Here is a 20,085-nt window from a genome sequence, read left to right as displayed (position 1 = left end):
AACGCCACCCCCCCTCCCCCCCCCCCCCCCCCCCCCCCCCCCCCCCCAACCCAACCCCCACCACCAACAAGGAAGAGAACACTAGACTGAGAGCAGATGGTTAGTTCAAACTGAAAGCAGAAACAGATAAACGGAACATAAATTACAGTTGATACTTCTAATGTACTGGTGGCCACCCTGTACCTTCACCCTTGAGTGAGGTGGGCATGTTAAAAAGCTCGAAAGATGGCAACACTGTAGAAATTACAATCAAGTACAGAGTCACAAAGCAGAGAAGGAGGAAATTAATCTTTCATGTCTGCGCCATCTCTTGGAAAGAGCAATCCAATGGCTCCTCCCTCCGGCTCTTTTCCCATTTCACTTCCTCCAAAGCCTTGCAAATTTTTCCTTGTATTCTCAAAGTTTGGAAGCCCGCAGTGAGCTAATGCTATTTTGAAATTGAACTGATATTCCTAATAAACCTCATAATTCCCATCTCTTTCAGCATCACTTTGGTTGCTTATCCCAGTTTGCTTTGGATTATTGCTTAGCGTTGTCCTGGGGCTCACCGCAGACTTTCTGAAGGACTGCTGCAAGAAGACGTTTTCAGACAAGAAGGAGAAAAAGGACAGCCAAAGTAAAAGTAGGTTTCTTGTTCGGTTCCTGTGAAGTTTCATTTTGTGGTAACAATACCATGAAATTGGGGTAGATTTGCAATCTGCACTTGTGTGTACAACTGGTGGATCGGCAGTCATTTGTGAGGTAGATCCAATTTCAGGCTGAAAATCTACCTCATTACTTCCAGCAAGTATTATAAGTCAAGAATTTTTTTGGCCAAGTAATAGAGTGCAATTTGTCCCCATGTTACTCTACTCTGCTTAAAATTCAACTTTGAAAGACGGCCGATTATGGAATTTTTACACTTAATCACCAAGGAGGGAATTTTACAGCATTGCTTAATGGGTAACGCTTTGAAAACCTCAGAATTTCTTCCTACTAAATGCTCCATAAATACAATGTGTTTTTTTAAATTGGGCACTATTCCATAACATCTGGATGCCCAGTGTGGCCATGTTTGGTGTTGAATGTCATAATGAATCTGTACTATTTGACATTTGGACAATTGTCTTTCAACATGTCTTGGCTCCAGGATTCCATAGTCCTTTGGAGAAACTTGTAAGCTTGTAAAAGATACATACTTGATATATAAAATCACAAAATGTTATAGAGTTAAAAGATTCAATTTTAATCCCACCTAGCCAACCAGATCCAGACCTGTGGAGAGTTAGGGCTGGATTCTCCTGGCCCGCCCACCTCAACTATGCCACGTGCGAGCCATGTAGAATGGAAACATCCATTGACCCCGGGCGGGATTCTCCGGTCGATGGGCGAACATGGCCGGAGAATCCCGCCCTTAAAATTGCCGCAGTGTTTTCCATCAGGATGCCATTGCAACTCAGTGAATACCCAAAAGACAGTGGAGTCCTGTGTTTGTGTTTCAGTGTGGGATTTGAGGAGCCTGTTTTAACTGTGCAATTTGGGCCTGATGATGTCACTGGGACCAGGCTACAATTTTAACCTGGGGTCTCCCTTTCAGGCCTACCTGACAACGAATGGGAGTGGGGCCCAGGAAAGTTGAGCATTTCTTTTAAAAAAAAAATATACTGACAGGTGGGCTAAGAGAAAAAGTGTTGCTCCTCTATGCCCAATAAGGAAAGCTTGAACTTCATCTTCCCTGGGTCCCCCACTCCCTTCCTGACCACTGTGCCCTTCCGGCCACTTCCTAAACATTTGTAAGACTGCTGGTAGGCCATTCCATTGCATCGCTCCTGCTACCCAAAATCTTGCTCCTGCCAACCAAGCAGGTACCTCACCATCAGTCCGCACCCATCAGCCACACCTCCCCACTGCACCTCACCGCGGGGCTGAGAGGAGGCTGACGGGAAATGCGACCTCGCGGTTAAAATCTCCTGTGCGTCCCATTGTGGACTGCTAGACTGCTTTCTTTAAGGTCACCTGTTGATTAGTGAAGAATTGAATTGCCAGTTAGAGCGGTCGGTCAAGCCTTTTGGCGGCTTTGGCAGTCGTGGCTAAAGTTCAGTCGGTCGAAAATGAACATGAATAAATAATAAAACCAAATCTTCTCAGTTGACAGGGAACTTGTGAGTCCAGATTCCCAACCAGAGTCCAGTTCTGGCCAGAAGAAGATCCGATTTGCTGAGGATATTTTACTGTCCAAATTGCCTCCTGATGGCAGGGAGGTGCCCTTTGTGGTACCAAAATTAAAACGAACCTATGTACAACCCAGCATTAACTGGAACTATGAAGACACCGTGCCAGGTATGCCAGTGTCCTGGGCTTTGTTCGAATTATTGGTGGTGTTCGTTGAAATGTTGAGTGTATTGCAGTTTAACTTTCTGACTGTAATCTTTCCACTCAATATAACCATGACCAGAAGAGGAAAAATTTGCATTTGTATAGAATAAGATGGAACAATGACCCAAGGCTCTGCTGTGGGTGTAAGGAGGGGAGGGAGAATGCCAAGCCCAAGGAGAAACTTAGAATAAAAACAGATAATGCTGGAAAAAAACTCAGCAGGCCTGGCAGCATCTGTGGAGAGAGAAACAGAGTACACGTTCCGCGAATGTATGACTCCTTCGGAGGTCAAGCATTGAGAAGACGTGGTAGAGGTTTATGGGTGGAGTTTCACAGTATGATGACCAGGCACCTAAAAGCCATGCCATTAGTGGCTGGGGTGAGGTCAGAGAGAGAAATGGTGAGTTTGGAGTGGGGTGGGAGGAAGGTGGATCAACATGGAAAGGCATTGAAAAACAAGGATCAAACTGTTTTTAATATGAGGTCCTGGAGAATTAGGAATTGATATAAGTCAGTGAGGAGAGGATAATCACCAAGTAGGATTTGACATGGATAGGATTTCAAAAGCAAGTGGATGCTTTAAGTAATGACTCGGTTCAACCTGCTGACTTTTTTTCAATAGCTTGATATCAACTTTTAACTGCAGGTTTCTCAAGAGCTCATTATGTGGAAAGGAAGCTGGAGCTATCCAATCCACGGCAACACATGCAAGATATCGATGAAATCTACAACCCTAATTACATGTTGTTGCAGCACATTTCCCCAGGTCAGGCGAGACATTCACTACCTCTGGGGAAGCCAGACAGTCCGTCTGGGTCAGGTAAGAAATGACTTAAGAATGACGATAGTGAATAAGGGTGGGGAATAAAATCAGTTTGAAAAACGTGGGGCATGGAAAGTCATACCTTGAGGGCAGATAATGGAGATTACAAATGGATAAGAAGGGAAAGATTAAAACGAACCGGAAGAATGAAAAGGGTCAATGATGTAGGGTTTATTAATGAATGGAAACTCATTGGAATTAGTAGCCAAGGAACTCGAGGTACTTGGAATGGTGGGCGGGATATGAATTCTTACCCTTGATGGGAACTTGACCATGGTTTGACCAGGATTTTGAGATGAAATACCCCTGAATACAGCAATTTCAGGAGAGATACAGAAAGAATTGTAGCCTGGCACAGCACAAAAGAAGGTCATTCAACATCGTGCTGGTGCCAGAGGGGAACCCTTGTAGATTTAAGGCACAATTAAAATAATTGAAAGGAAAGTTTATATCAATGCTGGTGTTCAGAAGAGTAAGTCTGGGTGGAGATAATAAATGATAAGGAATCAGTTCATGGGAGTACATTTTAAATTATTGGAAAAGTTGAAATAGAAGATGAGATCGGTAGGCAGCGAAAAAAAAGGTTTGCAGTGCTGGAAAGAGGTGTAACTATGGAGATTTCCTACGGTAGGTTCGAAAAGTACAAATAAATAAGTACAACACTGTTACATCAACACAACCCTGTGATGTGAAAGCTTTAGACAGGCCAACTAACCATTAAGGAGCTAAGCCCAGTGCATCTGACACAAGAACAAATGAATGTCATAGATAATTGGCATATGGATGAATACCAGGCTTATTATTCATCACGTTACTGGTGTGATGAGGAACTCATTTGCTGCAGGCAACATTCCGTTGACCGAAACCAGTCGTCACCCAGAGAAACATTTCACACAATTAGATTTCAGACGTGTTGGCCAACTTATATATTTCAAAAAACTGTACAAACGTAATTTCATAGATTTCTAATTTCATAAAATTTACAGGCAGAAGGAGGCCATTGGGCCCCTCGGGTCTGCAGCGGCCCTTGGAACGAGCACCCCACTTAAGCCCACACTTCCCGGTAACCCAGTAACCCCACCCAACCTTTGTGGACACTAAGGGCAATTTAGCATGGCCAATCCACCTAACCTGCACATCTTTGGACTGTGGGAGGAAACCTGAGCACCCGGAGGAAGCCCACGCAGACACAGGGAGAACGTGCAGACTCCGCACAGACAGAGACCCAGCGGGTAATCGAACCTGGGACCCTGGAGCTGTGAAGTAACTGTGCTAACCACTGTGCTACCGTGCTGTCACATTGGCTCATGGCACTACTACCAAGAGATTCAAGCTCACAATGTTAACTGATACTCTAATGCGACACTGACAGAGTGCTGCACTATCAATCGTTTGTCGTTTGTTTTGATACAAACTTTCCTTTCAATGGTTGTAAATGTACCTTTAATCTACAAGGCCACTCCTCTGGCAAGAGCACAATGGGTGATTGGCCTTCCTCAGTGCTGTACCATGCTATGATTCTTTCTGTATCTCTCTCAAGAATGTTACACTCAGGGATATTTAATTTCAAAGTCCCAGTCAAACTGTAGCCAGGTTTCCATCAAAGCTAAGAGATCTTGGCCGGAATTCACCGGCCGTTGGGATTCTCTGTTCCCGTTGGGAGGGCACCCCGGCCCGCGGGTTTCCTGGCAGAGTGAGGAGGCTTCAGTGGGAAATCTCATTGACCAGCGGGAGTACAGAAACCCGCCACCAGCGAATGGCGGGCTTCTGAGAAACACGCAGCCGGGGAACTGGAAAATCCCATCCCATGTCGCTCCATTCCAGTTAGTGCCTCTGGTTCTTTGACTGCTGATTCTGATGTCCAATGCCACAACCCTTACCCATTCATTCACCTCCAGAGTACCCTTCCAGCCTTGTTTATTCTTTTCTTTGCCTTCTTTCCAAGGAGAAGGCATTTAAACCAACATTTGTCCCCTCGAGTGGATGTAAGAGGTCCATGACACAAGTTGAAGGAGAGCAGGGTGGTTATCGTTGGTGTCCTGACCAATATTCATTCCCCAACTATTGTGCCTGAAACAAATGAACTCATCATTTATCATGCTGCTGTTTGTGGGATCTTGCTGTGCACCAGTTGGCTGCTGCATTTGCCTACACTGCAGTCAGTAGTGATTACACTTCAATAGTCCTCTTGACCATCAAGTATTTTGGGATGTCTTGAAGTTGAGAAAGGGCGATATTAAAGCAAGTCTTTCTTCTTAAACGTATCTTAAACGTATCGTGGGCGGGATTCTCCGCCCCCCCCCCCCCCCCCCCCCCCGACGATTTTCCAATGGGCCGAAGTCCCGGTGCTGTAATGCCGGCCTCACCACGTCCCTTACCGGAGGGGACCATGTGGCGCGTGCGGGCTCCGGGGTCCTGGGGGGGGGGGGGGGCGTGGGGTGATCTGGCCCCGGGGGGTGCCCCCACGGTGACCTGGCCCGCGATCTGGGCCCACCGATCCGTGGGTGGACCTGTGCCGTGGGAGCACTCTTTCCCCTCCGTGTCAGCCATCAGCCTCCGCGATGGCCAACGCGTAGGAGACCACCCCCCGGCGCATGCGTGGGGATGACGTCAGCAGCTGCTGACGCTCCCGCGCATGCGCAGACTTCCACCGGCCGGCGGAGTCCCTTCGGCCCCGGCTGGCATGGCGCCAGCCTTTTCCCGCCGGCCGGCGGTGCACCAACCACTCCGGCGCGGGCTTGGCCCCTAAAGGTGCGGAGGAATCCGCACCTTTTGGGGCGGCCCGACGCCGGAGTGGTTCACGCCACTCCATCCCGCCGGGACCCCCCTGCCGGATAGGGGAGAATCCCGACCCTTTTCTTTCTTTTCTCTTTTTATATTTTCTCCTTTTTGCTTTCTTCTTTCTTCTAAATTCTCACCCCCCTATCCTGCTGTTGTGTTATTTCTCATTAGTTTCTTTTGTGTTTTGAGTGGAAATAATTTTGTGCTCAAATTCGTCTTTTGCTAATATCCTGAAAAAACTCTTTGTTTTCCTCACTTATTTTTCCTTCTACCTGCATCCTTCCCAAACTCAAATATAAGGCCATATATTTGGAGGCTGGTTTAGCTCACTTGGTTGGACATCAGGTTTGCGATGTAGAGCAAGGCCAGCAGCGTAGGCTCAATTCCCGTACCAGCTGAGGTTCTTCCTCATCTGAGGTGTGGTGATCCACAGGTTGAATCACCACCAGACACCTCAAAGGGGAAAACAGCCTATTGCCACCTGGGATTATGGTAACTTTACCTTATAAGGCCACTTCATATTTCTGCTCTTTTATTTCTCAGCCCTGGTAGTATTTTGCGCCCCCGTCCGTGGCCTTAACAAGTCGCTAAGCTTCTGAGTTATTAGAAATAAATTCTGAACCGAAAGAGGGTCCATCCCATCAACACAGAACACAACATCGAGTGCACACAGCAATTAGAGAAGAGGAATAGGTTGGAGCACAGAATGGGGCACAGTGGTTAGCACTATTGCTTCACAGCTCCAGGGTCCCGGGTTCAATTCCCAGCTTGGGTCACTGTCTGTGCGGTGTCTGCACGTTCTCCCCGTGTCTGCGTGGGTTTCCTCCGGGTGCTCCGCATTCCTCCCACAAGTCCCGAAAGACGTGCTTGTTAGGTGAATTGGACATTCTGAATTCTCCCTCCATTTACCCGAACAGGCGCCCGAATAGGGGCTGGTTTAGCTCACTCAGCTAAATCGCTGGCTTTTAAAGCAGACCAAGCAGGCCAGCAGCACGGTTTGATTCCCATAGCAGCCTCCCCGGACAGGCGCCGGAATGTGGTGACTAGGGGCTTTTCACAGTAACTTCATTGAAGCCTACTCGTGACAATAAGCGATTTCATTTCATGTGGCGACTAGGAACGTTTCACAGTAACATCATGGCAGTGTTAATGTAAGCCTACTTGTGACAATAAAAGATTATTATTATTATTCCAATGTTTGTGAGATCAACCTACTTCTTCACCAGCAGTTTTATTTTTAATCTTGCATTTGCGAGGGTGTAACCATAACTAATTTTGCTGATAATTGTTGTCACAAGTTGGCAGCAGCACAGACAACTTCCTTATACTATTTACCGAGGGTAAATGTCTATTTCGAATGGAAGAGAGGAGGGAGGTAGAGAAACAATTTCATTACCAATCACACAACGGTCTGTTGGGCCAATACTTGGACCTTTGAGCAGATAGCACCGAGGATGGGGCCTAAATCTGCTCATAGAATAATCCAACTACTTTATCATTCAATGTTGCTGGGCCATAAAAACGTAATCTGTGCGAATTAACAGTTGAATGACCAGGTGTAAAGCTAGTCAGGTAGCACAGAGTTTCACTTTGTTTTGATCATTCGGAAATCATGGTGCAGCTTCAGGAAACCTAACAGGCTGAATTTTAGCTCCCAAAGTGGGCGGGTCAGGGCTTAAAACGTAAGAAATTAACCACCTTGAACTTGCCTCTTTCCACTTTTGAAAGAAACGGGATGAGGGACAGGTGACCAGTCTGCTTGCGAGAAGCGGGTTGGACATTTAATTATCACAATTAGTCTGCGAGCATCATTCTGATTCAACTTTTTGATTTTTGATGTTGGCAGTAATAGCCAGGTTAGCAACCTTTACACCTATCTCCTGGATACAACATCCCTGCCTGTAAAACCCTGCAATCAGGCAGGGTAGTCCTACATCCTCGTCCACAATCACTGATTCCTCCTTTCCGATGTGACCGCTAATCAGCAGTCCACCCGATATCGCACCCCCTGCCCCCACCCCAAGAATGACAATCTTTTTTTAAAATTCAGTGTATCCAATTCATTTTTTCCAATTAAGGGGCAATTTAGCGTGGCCAATCCACCTACCCTGCACATCTTTGGGTTGTGGGGGCGAAACCCACACAAACACGGGGAGAATGTGCAAACTCCACACGGACAGTGACCCAGAGCCGGGATCGAACCTGGGACCTCAGCACCATGAGGCAACTGTGCTAACCACTTGCGTCACCGGGCTGCCCAGAATGACAATCTCACCTCCTGCAACTGTGGCACAGGCGTAGATAACCTGATGGACATTATTGTCCTGTTTCCCCATCCTGTCAGTGGGCAGAGAACCAATGGGTGCTACTATGCACATGTTGCAGAGTTAAACATCTGCAGCATGCAGGGTAGTGCTGGCTTCTGGGGCCCCTGTGACTTTCTGATCCAGCTCTTTCTGGCATTACAGGCAAGTAAAACTTCAGCCCCATGGCGAGGGTCATGGCTTTCAAAGTCTACATTTGTTTTGGAATAATTATTTTATTTTGTGTTCTTTGTGTTTCAGTGTGGGATTTGAGGAGCCCAAAATTGAGTAGTCCAGGCTTAAGCAGCTCCATGCTCGATCTGACAAGTCAACATGTAAGTCTCTAATCAATTTGGGTTCTGTATCCAGCCCGGACAACCGTATTGGAGTCTTGAGGTTGATAATTTTGGAATAAACGTGCATCTTCTCAAGTTGCAGTCTTATTATAAGAGACTTATTTTGTGTAAAGACAGTATCTTGTAAATTTAAAACAGTTACCTATCTTCTCTTACTACACAATAGTCGCACCTCTAGGAATTAGCAAATCATTTTGTCATTTTGAATAGCTCATAAGATCGTCTTAAATTTGGCACACTTTTTGATCCTGTTCTTGCCCCCAACCCTATACAACTCCACGTCAGGGAAAGCTACTATACGTTCCGGATGGTGGGAAAAGATTAAAATGGAACATCTTGCATGGCAATCCACTTGATGGCTTCCTGAAATGCTGAGTGATAGAATCGGGCGCTTACCAGGGAGCTTTGAGACAATGTTTTCCATGGTTTGATACTTGTGCCCACAAACGCACTTTGGGTGGTCCCTCACCTTCCACTTATGGAGGAGGAGGTGACATAATTTGTTATCTGTGCAGATTTAGTTGAGCTCTGCCCATTGTCTTCGTGGGAAGTCTAAGACAGCGATCTCTCTGCCGCTGATCAGTGAGGAGGTTTTCTCTGTTATGCCCCATGATTCAGTCTGTATGTATTGTGTGGTTTGATAACAGCTGCATGTATATCAGCTGCTGTGTCACAGAATGGCTGATACAATTTGAAATGCTTTCCTTGTGAGGTTTTCAAGCCCTTGTGTACAGGAAGATCTGTGCTGTTCACGATCTTTTCCATCTCGTGGAACATGGCAGGTCGGACAATGTGGGACAACATCAGAGTCACACAGTTGGGTGGACTTCAGCATCCCTGGCTCTCGCCATGTCCTCATGGCAGCATTTGACTGCAGGTACAAACTCCATCTGGACTCTGCCTGTGACCTAGTTCATTGAAAACCCACCAGCTAATGTCATCCAGAAAATGATCTGCGCAGCACAGTGGTTAGCACAGTTGCTTCACAGCTTCAGGGTCCAAGTTTCGATTCCGGCTTGGGTCACTGTCTGTGCGGAGGGAGTCCTCACGTTCTCCCCGTGTGTGCGTGGGTTTCCTCTGGGTACTCCGGTTTCCTCCCACAGTCCAAAGATGTGCAGGTTAGGTGGATTGGACATGCTAAATTGCCCGTAGTGTCCAAAACAAAAGTTAAGTGGGGTTACAGGGATAGGGTGATGGTATGAGTATAGGGTGGAGGTATGGGCTTGGGTAGGGTGCCCTTTCCGAGGACCGGTGCAGACTCGATGGCCTGAATGACCTCTTTCTGCACTGTAAATTCTATGATCAACCATCCAAAAGTGGCTGCTCCCACAGAGGGCTGGATTCTCCGCAGCCCCGCGCCAAAATCGCGTTTGGTGCGGGGGGTGGAGAATCCAATTTCACACCGAAATCGGCCCGGCGCCGGTCCGGCAATTCTCCAGGACCCAAGAGTCGGCGTGTTTGAGGAGTACTCCGCGCGGCTGGGGGGCCACTGCCAAAGGCCAGCCCAGCGATCCTCCGCTCCCAACCGGCCGAGTTCTCAACAGCGTGGTTCTAACCACCTATTGCCGTTCGGGAAGCTCACGTGGTGGCTGTGGACTCCCCGGTGGGGTCGGAGGGGATCGGACACTGGGCGGCGTCTTATGGGCGGCCGGGGGATAGATCAGGGTGGTCAGATCTTCAGATGCGCGGCCGATCGGTGGGGGTGGAGGCCTACATTCTTCATCTGCCTCCGTGGTTCGAGTCCGCCATGGTGCTTGGCGCGACCGCTGGAGGTCGCCGCCCTGCACATGTTGGACTCAAAATTGAAAGTGCGGGGGCCCGTATCTGCAGCTAAAGCTGCATGAATCACTCTGGGTCCCTGCCAGCCCCCTGCAGGTGAATGAATCGGCTGTTCTTTTTTATAGGAAACTCTAGAGTGAAACGCCAACGTTTTTATGCCAGCATGGGGACGTAGCCCCATTTTTGGAGAATCCAGCCCAGAGGATCAGACTTTCTGCATTAACTTTCATTAACCTGACAGGACAGCATGTTCTGTGATCCACCACTGTGTGGGTCTGATGCTATTGTCTTCGCTGTACTCTGACTGACCTACACCACTGGATTGAACACAGTGGGGCTAATCATTATGTGCTTGGGCATGCAGTTGGCTGCACTCCTGTAGTTAATGAATGTCTTTAACTTTCAAACCGCAGCAATCTGTTGGGAAATCTGCACTCTTGGAGCTGCACAGGCATATTTATGTTCCCAGTTCGAGTCTAGCAGGGCTACTGGAGCAGGGGGTGGGGGGCGGGGTGCGGAGAGGTGGTGGTTTGTGTAGTGGGACTAGTTCTGTTAGAGGTGCTGTCCTTCTGTTTGAAGCACTATGGTTTCGGTTTGGGTGCTGCCACAATGATGTTAGGTAGAGTGGTTATTACACTTGCAACGGAATGGCTTGCTACAGTGCGGGTGAAGAGTTAACCACAGATAGACATTATGGCACCGGAGTGATGTAACATAGGGAAAGGTGGCAGCTTCCTCCTCTCGGTTTTGGAACAATTTGGAAAACCCCATTGGTTATTTTTCTGGCCCTCAATTACCACATTTATTTGAGTTTCACAACTTGCCACAGAGAATTGACCTCGGCGTTGTTAAGTCAAAGGACAGTAACCACAACACACAGCAGGAATTTCAGCCTCTTCAATATTTGGTGAACTTTTCCGAAGCTAATAGAAGACTTTTCGGAACAGGAGAAGGTCACTCCCCTCCGTATGTGACAGTGGTCCCCTATCACTCTTCCTTCGCTGAGGCTTTAGTTAATTTGTTCCCAATGTTTGTCAACATGTTTTCAAATGCAATGATTTGAGGAGGTTTCGACAGACAGCAGTGCCTTGTGGAAAGATCTAAGGGAAGGGAGGAGTCCTTTCCTTGTTTCTGTATAATGATTCAGCAATCTGTACGATGATTCAGCAATCTGCCTCATGTCATTCAGGAGTTACATCACCACAAAAAGAGCAGAGACTGTCCAGAATAACAATGACCGGGTTTCTCCTTTTAGTTTGAAACCAAGAGAAATTTAGTCAAATTAGTGACCCCCCTCATTTAGGCTTGCCAACATTCCTGAGTCACCCTGATGTTTCTTGAAAATAGAGCATTAATCTCCTGGGCAATACTACGAGCAACTCGAGGAGAGGAAATTATGAGGGGCATCAGATGAATTAGTTAAGAGGTTCAGTTGGATTAGTCGAGAGGCTCTGGTGACTGCAGTCCAGGGTTTAATGCCCTGACATGGGTCGCTTGATGCATTGTACGTCCCTTCGTCACCCCTACCCATCTTGCTTCTCTGATCTTCAATGCCTCCTGCTGTCCAATATTTACACAGGAGCATCTGTTTTTTTTTTCAGCAATAATGTTGAAAGTAATTGACTAAAGGTTTATTAAAACATGAAGCATTAGTTCATACGATGAAGGCAAGGCTGTAATCATTGTTGTGTACTCCAGGATCGAGAAGCTGAAGCCTTTTTCCTGTTCCCGGTTTAAAACTGTGCCTGTCTTTTTTCTGTCCCTGCACACAGAGGTTTAGTTCAGCATCGAGTATAAACAGTACAGTATCCTCTTTGATGGATTCCTTCGGAAGCTCACGCAGTATAGGTGAGTACCGACCTTGAAAACGCTCTCTATTTCAGAGAGTATTTCTAATAAACGTCGACGGCTGTTTAGCCTAACTCCGGGTTTTGAGGAATGCGACCCTTTCACTTTCTGCTTTGGGATTTGCTGGGGTGCCTAGTGGGGGCTTGCATTGAATTAGTTAGCATCTCTCTCTGTCTCTCTCCCTCCTTCTCCAACATTTTCCATTGCACTTCAGACACCAGTTTCCCTCGTGGTTCCCTGTGTGCACACAGACACACACGCGCACATACCACCCCTTATCTGTGCAAACAAATGCCGAGCTCCAGCCACAGCACTTATTTTTCCAGCTAGAGCTCCGCTGGTAGCTGTTTTGTGCCCTTGTGCCCATTGGCTGTACTCTGAGTAACTGAAACATGCTCTTAATTTTCCTAAGCTGGATGGGCAAAGAGTCACCCAGATTCTAAACGTTAACTCCCTTACCTCTCCACAGATGCTGTCAGACCTACTGAGATTGTCCAGTATTTTCTGTTTTTGGGCCCAAAACATGTTTGTTTGAACCATGTGGTTGTGACTGTGTGTGTCATGTCTGCTCAAAGCATTATTATTACAAATTAAAATATCTCCGCTTGGATCTCCATAATGGAACTGATCCAAGCATCGTAAATACTGTTCCCTCTTGATCATTAAAATAATTCATGAAGACTTATCTTGTGGTCTGCTACATATTGCGACCCATGATTAAGAAATCTAGGATGATAATCGTGGCACAGTTTTTATACAATTGTGACTGTTTCACTTGGACGTTTGATTTAGGAGCTCCATTGACGCCAATTGGGAGATGGGGAGAGGATGGCTTAGTGGTGTTGTCGTTAGAGACCAAGACCAATGCTCTGGGGACATGGGTTCAAATCCCACGGCAATTGATGGAACTTTAATTAATTCAATTAATAAAATAAATCTGAAATTGAAAGCTCACCTCGGTGATGGTGGCCATGAAACTCATGTCCTTTAGGGAAGGATAATCTGGGGCGGGATTCTCCGTTACGCCAGCCGGTCAATGGAGTTTCCCATTGTGGGGCAGCCCCATGCCGTCAGGAAACCCCCGGGTGCTGGCAAAATGGACAAACCCGCCCCTGGTCCACAAGTGACTCCAGATCCACAGTAATGACTCTCAACTGCCCTATGAAATGGCTAGGCGAGCCATCAGTTTTAAGGGCAATTGGGATGGGCAACCAGTGCTGCCCTTGCCAGCGATTCCCACATCATTTCAGCAGGACAAATGCTTGGCCAACCAAGCTGAAGAAATGACCAATCATCTCACTGCCATCCTCAAATTTAAGAATAGGTGTTCAGCTGCTGCCATAATGAATCTGGCAGAATGTGGGGCCTGTGGTTATTTTTGGGTGGTCAATACCATTATTGCACATTGAAACCAGACCACACAGAGGGAAAAATGAATGCACCAGCTTCTTGTCTGTGAAAACTGTTTGGTTACAACGTACACTGATTTATAGATATCGATATTTAGAAGTGTATGATCTCCCCCAGATACAGTCTTCGATGACTTAGGAAAACTCAATCTGAAACTGAGTTACAGACCAGATGTCGAACAAATCTGGATCACTGTGGTACAGGTGAGGCCTAACTATGTGCCTGGAAAAAAACTGGAAATTATTTGCAGTATTGCTATTGTTTTATTTCCCCATTGCTTTTGAACCCATCTTCTTGATGGAAGCTGGTCTGCTGATGTTTCTATTGCTCTTGTAAAATTACTTTGCAAGTGTCACAAAGGGAGACCAATCTGGTGTTCCATTACCTTGGTACCTCATGAATATCCCTGATAACCTTTGACTCCCTTGTTAGTCGAGAATCTTATCTAACTCTGCCTTAAAAATATTCAATGACCCTACCTCCATTATTCCCTGGGGAAGGGAGTTTCACAGACAACTGACTTTGAGAGATTAAAATTCTTAAATGGGAGACAACTTGTTGTTAAACTGTGTCCCCTAGTTTGAGTTTCTCCCACAAGGAGAAACATCCTTCCAGCATCTACAGTGTTAAGTCCCCTCAGGATTTTATACCCTTCAGTAAGATCACCTTGCATTCTTCAAAACTCCAACGAACAAAGGACCAACCTGACCAACCTTTCCTCATAAAATAACCCTTCCCAGGTATCAGTTGAATTAACCTTCTCTGAACTGCTTATAAGGCACATTTATCCTTTCTTCCCAAAACTGCACACACTACTCCAGATGTGGCCTCACCAATGCCCTAAATATCTGTCACAACCCATCCCTACTTCTATATTCCATTCCCCTTTGGCCTTCCTAATCACTTACTGAATACCTTTCCTTGTGATTCCTGTACCAGTACACCCAGATCCTCCTGTGCCTCAAGAGCTCTGCAATCTCTCTCCATTCAAATAATATACTTTAAAAAAATGTCTTCCTGCCAAAGTGAACAAGTTCACCTTTTCCCACAATATACTCCATTGGCCAAATTTCTGCCCATTCACTTAACCTGTCTATGTCCCTTTGCAGACACCTATGTCCTCTTCAAAACTTAACTTCATAAAGTCAAAGAATTCCTAGAGTGCAGAAGGAGGATATTTGATCCATCCAGTCTGCACGACCACTGAAAGAGCACCCTATCTCGACGCACGCCCATACCCTCATAACTATCCTCATAACCCAGTAATCCCACCTAACCTTTTTGACGTTAAGGGGCAATTTATCAGGGTCAATCACCTGACCTGTACATCTTTGGACTGTGGAAGGAAACCGGAGCACCTGGAGGAAACCCACACAGACATGGGGAGAATCTACAAACTCCACACAGACAGAGTCCCAAGGCTGGAATTGGACCCTGGACCTTGGTGCTGTGAAGCAGCAGTGCTAACCACTGTGTTATCATGACGCCCTCTCTATTTTTCATCAGCAATTTTAACGACCATACATTTGGGCAACTTATGGGCATTGCAATGTAGAAAACTGCTTGTCAGGTAACTTTGTGGACTAGAGTTGGAACATGGGCTGGTGCTGTGTACCTCAAGTGTAAGCCTAGTATGTCAGGCTATTACATGACTAAATATATGGATACTAATGAGGATTTGAAATAGATATTTGATATAGAAATAGACCATACCAGCAGCTAAGTAATAACAGTGACCGATTAGCCGAGATCATGTTCAAATGAAGCTTTCCTACACCTTGTTCTGAAGGCAATTCCTGAAGAGGCGATGGGGATCTAAATGCTTCTGTTTCTGAAAAGTATTAGCTGCACAATTTTCTAATTATGCAACAAAAATAAACTCCCTCCTTAATAACTCAATTTATTTTTCACAAAAATCCTGCAACATTTTGAATTGAGCAATATTATTATAACTGCAAAGTGCTAAAAACATCTTTATTAGATTCTCCTTGACATAGTATTAAAGTTCTTGTTCTATACCGAGCCATATGAAAGAAGGAGAAGATTACATAATTTGAATTAAAATGAGTTACAGGGCAGGATTCTCCGTTTGGTAGACTGTGGGCGAGAATCTCCGTTCCCCGATGCCGATTTCGTAATCAACGATCAGGCGGAGAATCCATTTTGGCGCTGAAACAGGCCTGTTTGATGCATGTCCGCATGATCCGCCCCCTACAAAATGGCGTAATCACAGTGTGCGCTGCACGGCGTTGGGACGGCCGCAGCACGTCACCTGAAAGTCCTCCCCCGATGCTCTGTCCCAGATGGGCCGAGTTCACGACGGCACAGTTCACGTCTGGTCTCAGCCGTGCGGGAACCGGGCGTGGCGGCTGCGGACTGTCGGGCAGGAGTCATGCTGCATGCTGTTGGCCGGGGGGGGGGGGGGGGGCATGCTGGGGGGGACTGGTGAGGGTGGTGAGGGGGTGTCCAGTGGGGCACTATCTGCAGGTCGGCTCGCGCACGGTCGTGCCATGTTTTACGGCACGACCACTGCAGATTGTCGCCGTGCGCATGCGCGGCCATGGCCCGGCCGTTCTCCAGCCATTTACCTCGTGAGGCCGGGGGTTTTACGTGGTGTGGCAGCTAGCCCCTCATCGATCGCAGCATCGGTGAAAGGGCGGCACCACTTTTTTTTCCCACAGAGCCTTCGCACTTAGTCTCAGAATCGGGGAATCTGGCTCTATGTTCTCTAGCCGAAGTAGAATTGGTCCTGATCTGCACAGGAACTAGGAGCAGTGCCCGGGAGTGATTCACTCTCCCTGGCCATGCAATTTGTGCATGGTGTGGAGTTCCTGGGATTCTGTTCCGAATCCACAATCAGTTCGGCATTTTAAGCTGGTGGCCCAATACTGAGGTCTGACGGCCAGCCCCCCTCCCCTCCACAGTGCAAATCCTGCACCCCCCCCCTCCACCCCCCCCCCCCCCCCCCTCCGCACCCCCGGCACAAAGAATATCCTCCCCTCCCTCCTCCACCCATGGGAATTGCTAGGTCAGCCCCACACAGCACACAGGCGTGAGGGTGACCTGCCCCACCCCCACAACCCCCCACCATTCCCTATAAGAAATCCTCATCAGAGGCCCCATAAAATCAAAGACTCCCCCATTTCAGAGACCCCACCATATCAGAGACCACCCCCCCTCCCCCCAATCCCATCACTCACTCCTGCCTGGAAGCTAGCTATGATTGACAGGTTGTCACCACATCAAAAGCAGTTTAGTGCTTTCTGCTTAGAAAAAAAGAAGTGAAAGCACTTATTCCCTAAATGTTTATAAACATTTTGGTTAGCAGGGTACTTGAGATGCATTCAAGTGTGAAGGAAGATGAAAAAAACAATCCAGACTTTGGCTGCCTGGAAGCTGTTGCCCTGTCAATTACAGCCTCCTGAAAGCTATTTCTCCTTGAAGTGAATAGAAGCTTTACAGATAAAATGATCTTAGGATTTCTAAAGCCTTGTGATGTGTTTTGGCTATCTATGAAATAACAGCTACTGCTTTCTACACTAGCATCTGAGGCAGCAGGTGTAAGGGACAGGTAAGTGAGAAAACAGTGATTTTTCACTGTTTCTGCCTGGACTGCTCTTTAACTTCCAAGCAGAGCTGACGGATGGAGAGCGTCTCTGATATTTGCCGGGGGGTGTCGTTTTCTGATATGGGGGGGGGCTCTGACTTTCGGGAATCTCTGATATGGGGGTTTCTGATATGGGGGAGTCTCTGATATGGGGGTAACTGATATGGGGGAGTCTCTGATATGGGGGTAACTGATATGGGGAGGTATCTGATGGAAGGGTCTGATGGGGGGTCAGGTGGGAAGGACTGTGGGGTAGAGCAGGGCTTTGGACTTTGGTGCACCAATGATAAATACTTACCCCCTTGGCCCTCTGCGATGTCCACCGCATTAGGGTTATGCTGGGAAATGCTTGCACCAATCCAGGTCCATGTTAATCCTGGCCCAGAGGGCCACAGCATCCCCGAGGTGTGGAGAATCCGGTGTCCTTAATTCAAATGACCCATTTGCATCCTCCCACCAGCGTGGGGTGTGTACCTCCCTGGATAACCGGAGCAGAAATCCCGGGCAGGATTCTCCGACACCGGGCCAGGGTGACCGGTGACCGGATAATCGGTGCCAGCATGGTTGGTGCTGGTCGGAGGCCGCTCTACGCGCCCCCCCCCGCCGATTCTCCGCGCACGATGGGCCGAGTGGCCACCGAGATAGGCTGAGTCCCGTTGGCACTGTTCACGTGTGGTCCTACCTGGCGGGACCTCAGTGTTCATCCTGCGGGGGGCGGCCTGGTGGGCGGGAGGGGGGATCCAAACCCCGGGGGGGGGGGGGTCTCCACCGTGGCTTGGCCCGCGATTGGGGCCTACCAATCGGCAGGCCTGCTTCTCCTGGTGGGGGCCTATGTTCCTCCACGCTGGGCCAATTTGCTCTTTGCCATGTTGCCTCGGGGCCGCCGTGGAGAAGGAAACTAGCGCGCATGCGCGAGTTTGCGGTGGTCGTAGCGCGCATGCTCCTAGGGGCCTATTGACGCCGTCGTAAAACGCGACGGCATTTAAAACGGCGTCAACACTTAGCCTCAGGATCAGAGAATCCCGCCCTCCGTTGTCTGTTCAACTTGGGATTCTCCACCGCATCGGGAACTCTGCTAGCAGTGACTGGCGTCCGAGACCACCCATAATGTGTGTATGATTATGTTGCCATTAGGTTAATGAACAATTCGTTAATAATTATATTCTCATCCTTTTACAGATTAAAGATTTATATTTGCGGCACAAATCTACAGAGAAAATCCGTGTTTATCTTAAAGGAACAATAACATTACCAAAGCCCGTGCACTTCAAATCTGCTGTGAAGGAAGATGCCAATGTAAGTATTCTTTAGAAAGGCCATGCCTGTTAATGACGTCAATTATATAACTAACTCCGAATAACTGTTTTTCTTACCCTTTCCCATCCTGTTCCCGGATTAGAACCTCAGTTACATCAGCACCTAAACTGACCATAAATCTACAACTTTTGTTGATATTACAATTCCCTTCCCACACCAAGTGGTTCACTAAGGGAGCCTCTAGTGAACACAGCTAGTAATTCCCAGAGCAGGTCATTAGTCTGTCACCAGGGGCTTATAGCTTGAGGTAGCGCCACACCACATCAAGCAGGTGTGACCGGGAGTCTCCCCGGCTCTTACCGCCAGCTATTTGCATCTTGGAAGGATTTGCAGGTTGACATTCAAACTGTTTGACCGCGTTATGAACGCACCTTCCTTGGCCATCAAGACCTGGGGTAAGACTCAAACCCAGAGCCTCTGCTTCAGAAGCAGGGACGCCACCCACCACATCACAAGACCTCCATACTTATAGGGTGCCTTTTATATTATACCCAGGTGATTCACGGGAGCATTGTAAAGCAAAATATCACTCTGAACTATGTGTGAAGATATTAGCTCAGGTGCCCAACTGATTTGTCAAAGAGGGTTTGAGGGAGTGTATTTAAGGAGGAAGTGAGGAAGAGAGGCAAAGAGATTTAGTGAACAAATTCCAGAGTGCAGGCCCCAGGTTTCTGAAAGGCAAGGCCATCAACGTTAAAACGATTTAAAATTAGGGAGGCTCAGGAGGTGAGGACACCGAGATCTGAGAGGATTGAGGGTCGGAAGGAGGTTTTCGAGCTGGGGATGGAGGAGGTCATGGGGGGGAGAAAAAGATGAGGACTTAAAATTTGAGGCACTGATTAACCGGGAATCTGTGTGAATCAGCGAACGCTAATCTATCCGGATTGCTGAGTGCAACCATTTCTTTTCACAGGAAATAGTTGCCTGTGACAAGTATTGATTACGTTAAAAGCCAATTAGATGGCTGTTTAAAAAAGTGGAATATTGAGGGCATGCGGAGGGGATTGGATTAGAACAGTTGGCCTTTCATAGAAAAAGAGACCAATGCAGATTAAATGGTTCAAATTATAATGGAACATAAAAGATTCAGATATGATGTATGTAATCAGACCAGAAAGGTGAAAACATGTAACCATCACAGAGCAACAGAAATAGATAACAAATAGAGCAGGATTTTAAAATATTTGCAACATAAATTACCCTAAAATTACAAACATTTTATTGCGATCCCAGACCAGACACCAACAGTTGCTGTGCTACTAGACTGAAACCCATCATTTTAGTTTATTTTGGCAGACTGTGAGAAACGGATACTTCACTCCAGGAGTGATACATGAAGAAATACAGATTTGGCATTTTAACACAGAACTCCGTTATTAAAACAATCTTAAACTCTTTAACATCACACCCAAAAAAAGCTCACAATTACCCCTTGGACGATACAATAAATATAATACTCTTAATTACCATTTCTATTCCCAATTAAACAATGAAGACTTTACTTGA

At 47.1% G+C, this 20,085-nt stretch overlaps 1 protein-coding gene across 7 annotated transcripts in view; it reads left to right on the top strand.

Annotated features, from left to right (window-relative positions):
* LOC119951352 (tandem C2 domains nuclear protein) overlaps positions 1 to 20,085 on the top strand; it is a 61,220-nt gene that overhangs the window by 24,720 nt on the left and 16,415 nt on the right. For all 7 annotated transcript variants that reach the window (XM_038774529.1, XM_038774512.1, XM_038774490.1 and 4 more), the window contains 7 exons: positions 485 to 622; positions 2,128 to 2,319; positions 3,002 to 3,175; positions 8,524 to 8,597; positions 12,170 to 12,245; positions 13,773 to 13,858; positions 18,442 to 18,558. In XM_038774529.1, coding sequence (XP_038630457.1) covers positions 485 to 622; positions 2,128 to 2,319; positions 3,002 to 3,175; positions 8,524 to 8,597; positions 12,170 to 12,245; positions 13,773 to 13,858; positions 18,442 to 18,558 — 857 coding nt within the window. The remainder of the gene's footprint in view (positions 1 to 484; positions 623 to 2,127; positions 2,320 to 3,001; positions 3,176 to 8,523; positions 8,598 to 12,169; positions 12,246 to 13,772; positions 13,859 to 18,441; positions 18,559 to 20,085) is intronic.

This window comes from Scyliorhinus canicula, chromosome 2 (assembly GCF_902713615.1).
Source record: "Scyliorhinus canicula chromosome 2, sScyCan1.1, whole genome shotgun sequence".
NCBI lineage: Eukaryota > Metazoa > Chordata > Chondrichthyes > Carcharhiniformes > Scyliorhinidae > Scyliorhinus > Scyliorhinus canicula.
The sequence above is the reverse complement of the archived record's forward strand: the minus strand, read 5'-3'. Positions and strand labels throughout refer to the sequence as shown.